The sequence below is a fragment of the Mastomys coucha genome, unplaced genomic scaffold (genome assembly GCF_008632895.1).
Source record: "Mastomys coucha isolate ucsf_1 unplaced genomic scaffold, UCSF_Mcou_1 pScaffold22, whole genome shotgun sequence".
Taxonomy (NCBI): domain Eukaryota; kingdom Metazoa; phylum Chordata; class Mammalia; order Rodentia; family Muridae; genus Mastomys; species Mastomys coucha.
Window position 1 is genome coordinate 146,892,724 of NW_022196905.1, and position 12,102 is coordinate 146,904,825.

At 45.0% G+C, this 12,102-nt stretch overlaps 1 protein-coding gene across 1 annotated transcript; it reads right to left on the bottom strand.

The window, feature by feature from the left end:
- Positions 1-3,102: 3,102 nt before the first annotated feature.
- On the bottom strand, positions 3,103-10,965 carry LOC116068843 (CD209 antigen-like protein C). The gene is made up of 8 exons (XM_031338916.1): positions 10,950-10,965; positions 10,746-10,870; positions 10,558-10,644; positions 9,236-9,325; positions 8,498-8,584; positions 7,680-7,831; positions 6,888-6,997; positions 3,103-3,477 (listed from the first exon to the last, which is right to left on the bottom strand). The coding sequence occupies exons 2-8, from the start codon at positions 10,789-10,791 to the stop codon at positions 3,327-3,329; spliced, it is 723 nt and encodes a 240-aa protein (XP_031194776.1). The 5' UTR covers positions 10,792-10,870; positions 10,950-10,965; the 3' UTR covers positions 3,103-3,326.
- Positions 10,966-12,102: the final 1,137 nt, after the last annotated feature.

Genomic DNA, 12,102 nt, shown 5'->3' on the forward strand with positions numbered 1-12,102 from the left:
TGATCAGTCCTTTTAGAGACAGGAAGACTGGTTCTTCAACCCTGATCAAGTTGTAACTCTGAATGCCAGCAGGTCTATGTACTGCAGAAAGTTGAGGAATTCAGCAGGGGACATTTGGAGACTAGGATAATGGTGGCCCTTCCTCCTTTTGGACTCATGATAATATTACCCATTATGCTTTTTATAAGGGCTAGCCATGATGGCTCCTCAGGATTGGACTCTGAAAAAGAATTTTACTACTTCTGATATAATTGGAAATACATAGGTTTACAAAAAAAAATTAGCTGATTTCTTTAACAAACTATACCTGCCTATGAATCCAAATAAACAAGTGGTCCTCGTAGATAGTTATATATTTCTTGAAACTGAACAGATCCTTCCAACCCTGTAAGAGGGCCAACTCTGCCAATTGACAAGAAAGGGGGTTCTGTGCCTACTTGAAAGAAGGTTGCTGTTACTATGCTAACAGGCCAGGAATGGTTCCAAACATGGAGGAACAACTAAGGGAAAGTGTAGCTAACAGAAGCGAAGCCCCAGGGCTCCAGGGATTTTGGAATGGCTGATGGATTTTAAAACTTGTCTAGTGTCTCTATCAGAGCCCTTCCTTCTGGTTGTACTAGGATTGTGACTCAGCCCAGGCCTTCTGAGCCGTTTCCCAGTTTATCAGCTCCATGCCTTCTGAGCCGTTTCCCAGTTTATCAGGTCCATGCTTTCTGAGCCGTTTCCCGTTTTATTAGCTTCATGCCTTCTGAGCTGTTTACCGGTATATCAGTCACTGTAATTATATTATATTATATTATTATATTTTATATATTATATTATAATTATATTATATTACTATATGTAATTATATTAATATCAGCGCTGGGGGGGCACTGAAGACAGGAGGCTGGTTGGGCATCCCTGACTGCCAGACTATCTGAAAAAGAGCTGTTCTACATTCAGTCAGGGGAGACTTTGGTTCAAAGAAATAAAGCAGGCAGTGATAGAGGAGAACATGTGACTACTTCTTCTGGTCTTACATACATGTGCATGGGCACACATGCAGGTACACATACACCACCCCTCACTCTCTCACACAGAAACCATAGTGAGCCTCACTCATATTTCAAAAACATTACCAGCATTCTCCTTGAAATCGGGAAGAGGAATAAAGAGAAACTCACAGATGGGAGAAAATGCTTACACATGACTTCTGTAAAGACCCATATCCCCAGGCTAGGACATTGCTTAGCTGGTAAAGTGTTCGCCACGTGAGCATGAGTAGCCAAGTCCAATCCTCAGAAGTCATGAGAAGAGCCAGGCATGCTAGCGCATGTTTAAAATCCAAGACCTGGGGAGGCAGAGACAGGAGGATCCCTGGGGCAGTCTGATCAGCCAGCCTAGTTTATGTAACAAACTCCAGGTTTATAAAATATGCTGGGTTTTCATTAAGTTTCCTGTTGCTGTGAAAAAAATACTCAAACAAAAACATTTTAGGAAGACAGCATCTATTTAGCTTACAATTTCATGTTACAGTGCATTACTGTAGGAACTTGAAACAACTGATTATAGACCAGAGCAGAGAGTGTATCTGTGCTTCTCTTCCCACATATAGATCAGAATCCCCTTACTTCAAAAAAAAAAAAAAAAAATACCCTCACAGATGTGCTCCATAGGCCTGCCTCTTAGTTGACTGGTGATCCTGTTGTTGACAACCAAATATAACCACCACACATACAATGGAAAATTTTCTCCATTAGTTTATTTATTTATTCGCTTTACATTCTGATTGCAGCCCTTCCTCCCAATATCCCCTTCTCACATTCCCTACCCCATACCCCCTCTCCGTCTCCTCTGAGAAGGGGGAGACCCTTCTGGGTACCACCTCTCCCTGGCACACCAAGTCACTGCGTGACTCCGTCTATCTTCTCCCTCTGTGGCCAGATATGGTAGCCCAGTTAGGAGAACAGGATCCACAAGCAAGCAACAGAGCACCACCCCCACTGCCTTGTTTCAGTTGTTAGGGGATCTGCATGAAGACCAAACTGCGTATCTACTACATATATGCATGTGGCGGGGGGCAGGGACTAGGTACAGCCCACAATGGAATATTATTTAGGGGTGAATAAGAAAAAAGTATGGCCGGACGGTGGTGGCACACGCCTTTAGTCCCAGCACTTGGGAGGCAGAGGCAGGTGGATTTCTGAGTTCGAGGCCAGCCTGGTCTACAGAGTGAGTTCCAGGACAGCCAGGGCTACACAGAGAAACCCTGTCTCGAAAAACCAAAAAAAAAAAAAAAAAAAAAAAAAAAAAAAAGAAAGAAAAAGAAAAAAGTATGATAGACTCCACACTGTGGGCCTTTATTATGGGATATTATGCTAAGCAAAACAAGCTAGCTGTGGAAAGAAAGGTGCTGCAGAATTCTGTTTGCAGGAGGAACCTGACGTGGTCACTTTAACAGAGACATGAAAGGGAATGGACATTTCCAGGGGGCTGTATGACTTCTTGCTTAATGGGTACAGCCTTAATTTTGTTCTGATGAGGATATAGAAACAAATAGGGCAGGAACCCCCAATGTAACAGTTCCTAGAATGTCCTTGCTGGGGGCCAGGAATGACAGAAGGGAATTCTGTGTCCTGGTTCCTTCACCCGTGTCTGGAAGCTGTGAGGACATGGCTAAGATGCAGAGGTACCTAACACTGCGTGGGTGGGCCACCTGGACTGACCAGCTCACCCTCTCCTTATGCCCCGCTCCAGCTTCTGTCACATGTCCTTTAAAAGGCCCCCTACCTAGCAGGCCAACAGAACCCTATTTCCAGTGATCCTTCCTGCTACACAGTAGCCCCATGCACACTCTCTCTTAAGCTCCAATCGGTGACTCAAACCTGCATTTTAAAAGGCCTAGAATGGTGTCAATCCGAGCACTGAGGAGGCAGAGACAGGAGGATTACTGGGGTGTGCTGGCCAGTTATTCCTAGCAAAATTGGCCAGTGTTAACAAGGTAAAAATGCAAAATATAAGATAGACAGACAGAAAGATAGACAGATGGACGGACAGACACACACACACACATACTAGTGGGGGGAGAGCAAGAGGGAGGGACAGGAAGAGAGAGAGAGACAGAGACAGACAGACAGAGAGAGACAGAGGGAGGGGGAGAGAGAGAGAGAAAGAGGGAGAGAGAGAGAGGGAGAGGGAGAGAGAGAGAGAGGACAAATCAGGAAACAGCTGCAGTTCAGATCTTCATGTTCACAGAGGAAGGAACTGTCACAGATAGACTGTAGGTTAAGTTCAGTCACCCTGCAGGATCATTTTGGCAACAGGTGTTACAGATAGATGACATATCATTTTTCAGTGCAGGACATAGCAGACTTTTTGCAGATCCAGTATTTCTTAGCCGTACAGGGGGCATCATTCCAGCCATCGCCTCTGAATTCTGCACAGTCTTCTTCGAATTCATTGTTGGGCTCTCCTTCATTCCAATATTTCATGAAACTGCAAAACCAATTGTGTTGATTTGAATGAGAATGGCTCCTATAGGCTCATATGTTTGTGTACTTGGTCCCAGTAGGTGCAATGGTTTGGGAAGGATTAGGAGGTGTGGAATTATTGGAGGAGGTGTGTTACAGGGCATGGGCTTGGCAGTTTTAAAAAGGCCACACCGTTCCTAGCTAGATCTCTGTCTTGTGCTGTGGATTAAGATGTAAACTCTTAGCTACTTCTCCAGCACCATGCCTGCTTTCGCGCTGCCACGCTCCCTGCCATGAACTCTAACACCCTGGAACCACAGCGCCAGTTAAATGCAATTTACTACATGGACTGTCTAGTGAGCATCAGATCCACGGTTTCTGCTTTCCCAGGGCTGAGAATACAAGCACATGCCAAAACACTTGGCTTTCTTATGTGAGTTAAGGAGATGGAGTCAGGGCCTCATGCTTGTACCATGTGAGGGTTTAGTTTTCACTGTCTACACAACCTAGAGTCTCCTGGAAGGTCAGTCTTAGGGATTCTCTACATTGGATGTGTCTGTGGAGGATTTTCTTAGTTATGTTAAGAGATGTGGGAAAAGCCACCAAGAGCAGCACCCCTGCCTAGGTAAGAGGCCCTGAATTGTGTAAGAGTGGAGAAACCCAGCATGTGAGTGAGCATAGAGGCATCCACTTCTCTCTGCTCTGTTGACTGTAGATGTGATGTCACATCCTCAAGTTCCTGGTGCCTCAACTTTCCCACAATGCCAGTTTGTAACCTGGAATTATGAAAGCTGAACTAAATCCTTTTCTCCCGTAACTTGCTTTTAACCAGGGTATTTTATGATTGCAACAGAAATGAAACTAGAACATAATCATGACCAGCAATTTACCAACTCAGCCAATGCCTGCCCCCTCAGCCATGTTTCTATCATTGAAACAGCATGCTTTCGCATCTGCCCTGCGTATATGACAGCGGATGTGACCTGTCCTGGGGTTCATGAGGTACCCAAGTCCTTTGGCCTTGGCCCATGATCCTTGTGACCCTCCATGATTGAAGAAAGTTATCTTACTGAGGGTACCTTCTTCAAATATAACCAAGCAACTCAGATTCCACAGACTTAACCACTTTCATTCCCAAGATTTTGTACTTTTAGTTGTTATATACCTATCCAGGGCCAAACACCACAGTTTCAGGAATAGCACCCACACCTCAGAATCTCATGGATACTCCATACTGGCCAGTCCTAAGCCTGGAATACAACTATAGTCGTTCATTCCCGTGGGCACCAACCCCCACCCCCATCCCGACCCCACAGCTTTTGATGAGACCAGGTACTTCCTTCTGTGATGTCTATGACATGATGTCTGTTCCTGCATTTGGGAATCTGTGAGTATAACAAGTAATGTTTCCCATGGCAACAAGACATTTTACTACCAGTGATGGTTTATACTAATTGTTAACTTGATAGAATCTAGAATCATCTAGGAGACGTGTCTGCACATGTCTGTGAGAGAGTTTCTAGATTGGGTTATTGAGATAGGAAGATCCAGCCTTAATGCTGACAACACTTTTCCATGGACTTGGGCCTAAGTTTGTAAAAATGATAAAGTAGTGATCTGAAAGATTGCTCAATAAAGTGCTTGCTGCATAGGCATGAGGACCTGTGTTTGGATCCCCACACCCATCTAGCAGCTGTATGCTTATAACCTCAGCATTGTAGGGTGGGGTACAGAGATAGAAGGGTTCCTGAACTTGCTGGTCAGCAGGCCTATCTCAGTAGGAAACTCCAGGTTCATGATAAGCTCTGTCTCAAACTATAAGGTAGAATATGATCTGCAAAGGTAATAGAGGTTGGTTTCTATACCTATTCTCACACATGTGAACATATACCAACTCCATACATGTGCCCACCCCAACATGCACATTCAGTTACCCCCAGGCATGTACACATGAACTCACCCTCAAACATGTATACATGCACTCACCCTCACACATGTACATATGCATTCACCCCCATACATGTACACATGCACCCACCTCCACACATGTACACATGTACCCACCCCAACATGCACATTCAACTACCCCCAGACATGTCCATATGCACCCACTCCATACATGTACACATGAACTTACCCTCAAACATGTACACATGTACCCACCCTCACACAGTACATATGCACTCACCCCCACACATGTACACATGCACCCACCCTCATACATGTGCACATGTACACATGCACTCACCTTCCCAGATGTACACATTCACTTACCCCCACACATGTACACATGCACTCACCCTCACATATGTACACATGCACTCACCCTCACACATGTACACATGTGCTCATCCTCACACATGCACACATGTACTTACCCCCACACATGCACACATGCACTCACCCTCACATATGTACACATGCTCCCACCCTCACATATGTACACATGTACTTACCCCCACACATATACACATGTACTCACCCCACACATGTGTACCCGTACCCACCCTTACACATGTACACATGCATCCACCCTATACATGTGCAATGTACTCACCCCACACTTGTGCATTGCATTCATCCCACATATGTGCGCATGTACCCACCCCCACATATGTGTACACCCCACATGTATGCACACACAATAGAGAAAGTAGGCTGGGTCTGTTTCATTCTGCTTGTTTGTTTTTAAAGCATTCATTTCTCTTCCTCTGCTTCCTGAGTATGGATGTCAGTGTAACTAGTTTCCTCAAGCTCTTGCCAGCGTGCCTTTGTCATCATATTGTATCCTCAAACTGTGAGCCAAATTAATCATTCCTCACATTGCTTTTATCAGCGATTTAGTTACAGCAACAAGAATACTCTATCACATAGATTTTCTGTTAATATATTACATTTACATGACACCTATAGGTTGCAAATCCCTCCTCCATCTCTGACTGTGAATTTCCATGCATTTGGCATCTATCTTATCAGCATATGGTTATGAAGAGCACCTTCCTCCATGAGTAAATGTCTTTTATGCCTAAAGGGCTAGGGTACAGAGACACATCCAAGGAAGAGCTCTAGCCAGCATTTGCTAATGTCACCTATTGTGGTTTGAGTGTGTCTTCCATAGGCTCAGTGTTTGAACTTTAGGTTCCTAGCTGGCACCTTTTGAGAAGGCTGTGGAACCTTTAGGCCCTAGATAAAGCAGATCACTGGGGTGGGCCTTCAGCTTTATAGCCTGGTCTACTTGTTTACTCTCTGCTTCCTGACTGCTGTTGCCATGTGACCCACGACCTCAGCTCCTGCTGCCATGTCATCCCCACCATGAAGAACTATGTCCCCTGGATCTGTGAATCAGGTAAATAATTTCTTAAGTTATCTTTATCACAGTAACAGAAGTAACACACCACCCAGTGCCGTGGGCTGCTCCCCTTCCCCTGGATCTACCTGAACCACAGATGTGAGCCATCTACCCAGTGCCATATGCCTTCATGCTTCAGGTCTGACAGGCCCATCCAGGCATAGCCTTTCTCTTTAGAAGTCTGTTGCAGGAAGCTCTAGAGGGACAGAGAAGCAGTCAGGTGGAGGCTACATATCTTGTATTCCATCTATTGCTCTGCTGCCCTAACTCTTAGCAGGAAGTTCTGCTTACAGTCTGATATTCAGCTTTCCAGGGTACCATGAAGTCTCATGGCTTCCACATCTGTATCCTGTTTGCTCTGAACCTACTCTCGTGACACATGGTAATATTGTCTATCTGTATGCCTTATGAGGAGTGCTGAGTATGGCCAGATGGATTAATTCACCACTGGGTACAAATGCTGAAGCCAGATTGTACCAGTTCTTCATTTTTGATCATACACTGGACCTCCTTTGAGCTCTGCATTAAGGGATATCCCATTGGTAACTTGAATTTTAGGATGGCAACATTTACATGAGGGGAATTGGCCCAGTAAAGGAAATCATTCAGTGATTTCCAGTATGCCAACAGAAAACATTTACATTTTGTGTGTTATCTAAGGCACACACTCATGTTCAGATGTTGTATAATGTTGTTGTTGTTGGTGGTGGTGGTAATGAAACACTGTGCTTGGGATCTTTTTATTTCTACTCTTCTTTTCTTCCCTTCTCATGTGGAATAAGTAGTACTCATCCAAAACCCAACTAGCAAACTGTGTCTCCTCAGATGCCTGTGGCCAGGTACATGCACCAGAACAGTTTGGATCCCTCCAGGTGTACCTGTTCATCATCACTTTTGATGACCACTAGTTGGGCATCCAGTTTTCTGCAGGCAGTGACAGAGTCATTCCAGTTCTGCTGGAACTTGGAGAAGAAGTAACAGTTTCCTTGGAAGAACGTCCAGTCCCAAGGGCAGGGGCGGCACAGGCGGTCTGTTGGGAGAGGTAGGTCAAGATGGTCATGCAATTTGGACACCCATATTTCTGTGCCTGCCCATTCCTCACCCCTAGCAGTGGTTCCTGAGACAGAGTATCCCAGGAAGTCATTCCTTTCTCTCCTCCCTGAGAGGCTACCTCATACCACAAGAATCCAGAAGTCTTGACCCAACTCCTTAAGACTGGGAGAAGTATAAACTTAGAATTCAAAACAGATCTTTGCAATTTGGCTGAGTGTCAGCCATGTGCACAGTTCTCTATGAGTACCAACTTCCATTGGCCCTAATTTCAACCAACCAGTCAATTAATTAATTAATTAATTAATTAGTGTGTGTGTGTGTGTGTGTGTGTGTGTGTGTGTGTGTGTGTAGTTATGCTCATGCCATAGCACATATATGGAAGTCAGATAATAACTTGAGAGAGTGGGTTCTCTCCTTCCATCTTGGGAGTCACAAGAAGCTAACTTAGATCTTAAGGCTTGATGGCAAGTGGTTGTAACTGCTGAGCCATCCTGCCACCCCCTCATTGTTACCTTTATATAAGTTTATCAAATCATACGAGGAAAAAGTGGAGGCTCAGAGTTGGGTAGCAGCTGAAGCCAACCCACGGAACATGGAGGTGCTCTGCTGAGTCCCTGGGGTCCCTTGCCTTCTAGTCACTCACTTATTTGAGGCTTCAGCTGGGCCATTTCCTGGTATACCTTCTCCTTCTTTGCCTGTTCTTGTCCCTGGGTGTAGGCAACATTAGAGACTGTAACAAGAAAAGCAATCTGTAATTATTAAGCATTTTTTATATGCCATGGCCTGAATTTGTCCACCAGGGGCATTAAAAAAAACAAAACAAGTAACATATAGAATACCTCTTTTTAAAAACTGTAGGTGGGTGTGCATGCACATGTATGTTTGTGACTGTGGACATACTGGAGGAGTCAGGGGGTAGTCAGCTTTGGGTGTCAGTCCTCACCTTTCACTTTGCTTGAAATAGGGTTTCTTGTCCACCATTGTATATGCCAGATTAGCTGGCCTTCAAGATTCCAGGATTCTCTTGTCTCTGCTTCCCATCCCACAATAGCTAGGGTTACTGATACATGCCTACCATTTCCTGCTTCACATATGTTCTGGGATCCAAACTCAGGTCCTCATGTTTCTTTGACAAATGATTATCCAGTAAGCTATCTATCTAGATGATGGCTCAATACTTCTTCTAAATGAAGAAATCTGGTATTCAGAGAAGACTGAATGGCCAACGTAAGAAGAACTAGAACTCTCCTCTACACTAGAGGTGGGAAGGGCTCTAAGAATTTTCTAAAAGTTCCTAACCTTTAGCCTTCCTCTCTCATGGGCCTTGGTACCTAGGTGAAGGGTCTTATCAGGGAGCCCCCAGACCTCAGACCTGCCTGACCTTTGACAAGGATAGCCAGCAGAAGAATAGCAGATAGTGTGATGCAGAACAGCTGTAGCACGAAGGGGACAAGACCATGGCACAGATGTCCTGCAGAAGAGAAGGTGGAAGTTTATCACAGCAGTGTCCCTGACCAATTATGATCCATAGACTCCAGCATTAGCTCCCACCTTCCTGGCATCCATCTTGCCTGTATTCCAACCTTCACTTCTCTAGGACTCAAGATTCTTTTCTGACTTAACAATCCCATAGTTTTATAGTCCAGTCTTTATTTTTTTATTTTTTTATTAAATGTTTTCTTTATTTACAATATCTCCTTTCCCAGGTTCCCCTCAAAAATAAAATAAAATAAAATAAGAAGAAAAAAATAAAAAAAACCAAAAACTAAAACAATCCCCTGTTCCCTCCCCCTCCCCCTGCTCTCCATCCTACCCTCTCCCACTTTCTGGCCCTGGCATTCCCCTACACTGGAGCATAGAACCTTCACAGGGTCAAGGTCCTCTCCTCCCATTGATGACCGACAGTCTTTATTTTTTATTCTTCCTCGGACCCAAGATTCCAAAACCTCAGTGTCTACCTCTCTCAAACCCTAGTACTTACATTCCTTTCTACTATCTTTGAGGAACAACTCAGCATGCCCTTCTTCAGGACCCAGAACCTGACCACCCTAGGTTTTCAGCCTTAATCACCCCAGGACCCAGGAGTCTAGAGCTTCATATTCCACCTTTCCAGGATCCAGGACAATGAACATCTCCAGAATATAGTTCAGTCCTTCCAGACTCAACTACCCTAGGACTTAAGATCCCAGCCTTTCATCCTTGAACATTTCAGGGCCCATTTTGAAGTTCTGTCTCCCTATGACCCAGGAGTGCAATCTCCTAGATGTGGCCATTCAAGGAACCAATAATCTAAACACTCAGATCCCACTTTCAGAATATCAGGAATATAAACACAGCTTAGCAGAGATAGGAGTCTAACTTTAGCATCTACTTCTATGGGACCCAAGAATCTAGCTCTCAAGCTACGTAGCCTCAGGATCCAAGATCCTGTTGTCAGTTTTCACCTCCATTGGACTGTGAAGTACAGTTTTCAGTCTCTAGCTCTACAGCACCCCCAGTGTTCTCATCCCTAAGACTTTAGTTCACTCTACAGCCTCCACCCACAGGACCAAGGAGTAGAGGGCTTAGCTTCCATCCTCCACAGGACCCAGAGGTCTAGTCTCCATTCTCCTCTTCCCTCACTCTTCTAGATCCAGATTTTTATTTTCCCCCTCCCCAGTACAGAGACAACTGAGGAAACCTGTCCTTTCCCATGCCTTTTACCTGCAGCTTTCTTGAGGATGTAGGGTGATTGAAATCTGAAGCCTTTGAGGGAGTATCTGGTGCCACTGGTTATCAGGTGTTCCTCATCTGAATGGACAGAATGTCAATCAGATCCTTGGCAAACTGAAACGCAAGCTGGCCCCACCGAAACCTCTCTCCAAGTCCCTAGAATCCAGGCCCAGCCTTACCCAGGGAGCCCATTTGCTGTACTCTGTCTTCCTCGGAGTCATTCATCTTTCACGACTGTTCCAGAGGCTGCTGGGGACAATGGCATCTACTTACCGTCCACCGTTGTTCACTCCTTGAATCTATTCTGAGTCAGGAAGCAAAACAAGGAACTGTAATATGTCAAAGGAAGATGATAGGGGGAAGTGGTAGAGCCCCTGACTCACCATTTCACACAACCAGCATTCCTGGAATGGATGGCCATGTAATGGCTCTACCGTCCCCAGAAACATGGACCTCTCTGATGGAAACATGGTCCTCTCTGATCTGGTAATTTTGCTGTCTTGATCTGAAGGTGTCATCACTTTTAGTCCATTTCTGCTGACTTGGGAGAGACTGTTTGTGATGATTAGTTCCAACTATGAACTTAACACAACCTAGAATCCCCTGAAAGGAGAGTCTCAGTGAAGGACTGTCTACACTGGGTTGTCCTGTGGGTATGTCCATCAGGGACTGTCTTAAGTTAACTGGTGTGGGAAGACCCAGCTTATTATGAGACCATTCCCTAGACAGGTGGTCCTGCACTAAGTAAGTGTGAAAAATAGAGCTGAGTGCAAACCAGCATAAGTTCATTTCTTTCTGCTCTTGACTGTGGATGTGACTAGCTGTTTCAAGCTCTTGTTGCTGTCACTCCCCACAGCGATGGCCTGATACCTGGGACTCTGAGTGATGTAGTGATTCCCATATGTACACAGCCTGATACTCTGCAGAAATAGTTTTGCATGGGAGTAAGTGGGTGCTGAAGAAGGGCTCCTGTTCTTCCTGGTTTGCCCACTGGTGGTGTTCTGGGTGACCATATTTAGACAGGTCTTACAATCAAGCCTTTGACTCAGAAGATCAGAAGTCTGTACATTGGATTTCTCTTAATATCCTTAAAACCTACTTCCCAAAGTCCCCCCATGCTGGCTAAGCAAGGGACCACCCCAAGGATCAAGAGGTGTGGGTCCCAGGGCTGAGGAGAAAGCACAGGGGCTACAGTGTTTGCCTTGCAAATGTGACAACCTGAATTTGTTCTGCAAAACCCGTGGTGGCATATGCTTGTAATTTCAGGAGGAAGGACAAAACCGGACAGATGCCTGGTCCCTACTGGCTAGCCACTCTAATACCATCATGAGCTATCGACAGGTCCTGTCTTAAAAAGCAAGGTGGTGGTACTTGTAAAACAACAGTGGAGGATGTCCTCTGACCTCCATATGCATGCACACACACAAGTGCGCATGTGAGTGCACTTGAGCACACTCACAAGCGCACACATACACACACACACACGAATGTGCATACTGCATATACATGCATATACATGCATGCATTCATATCTTA

Coding starts and splice junctions, on each gene's coding strand:
- LOC116068843 (XM_031338916.1), bottom strand. CDS start 10,791: ATGAATGACTCCGAGGAAGACAGAGTACAGCAAATGGGCTCCCTGG. Junction 9,326..10,557: donor CATCCTCAAGAAAGCTGCAG/GTAAAAGGCATG, acceptor TCTCTTCTGCAG/GACATCTGTGCCATGGTCTT. Junction 6,998..7,679: donor TCAAAAGTGATGATGAACAG/GTACACCTGGAG, acceptor CTGTCCCTCTAG/AGCTTCCTGCAACAGACTTC.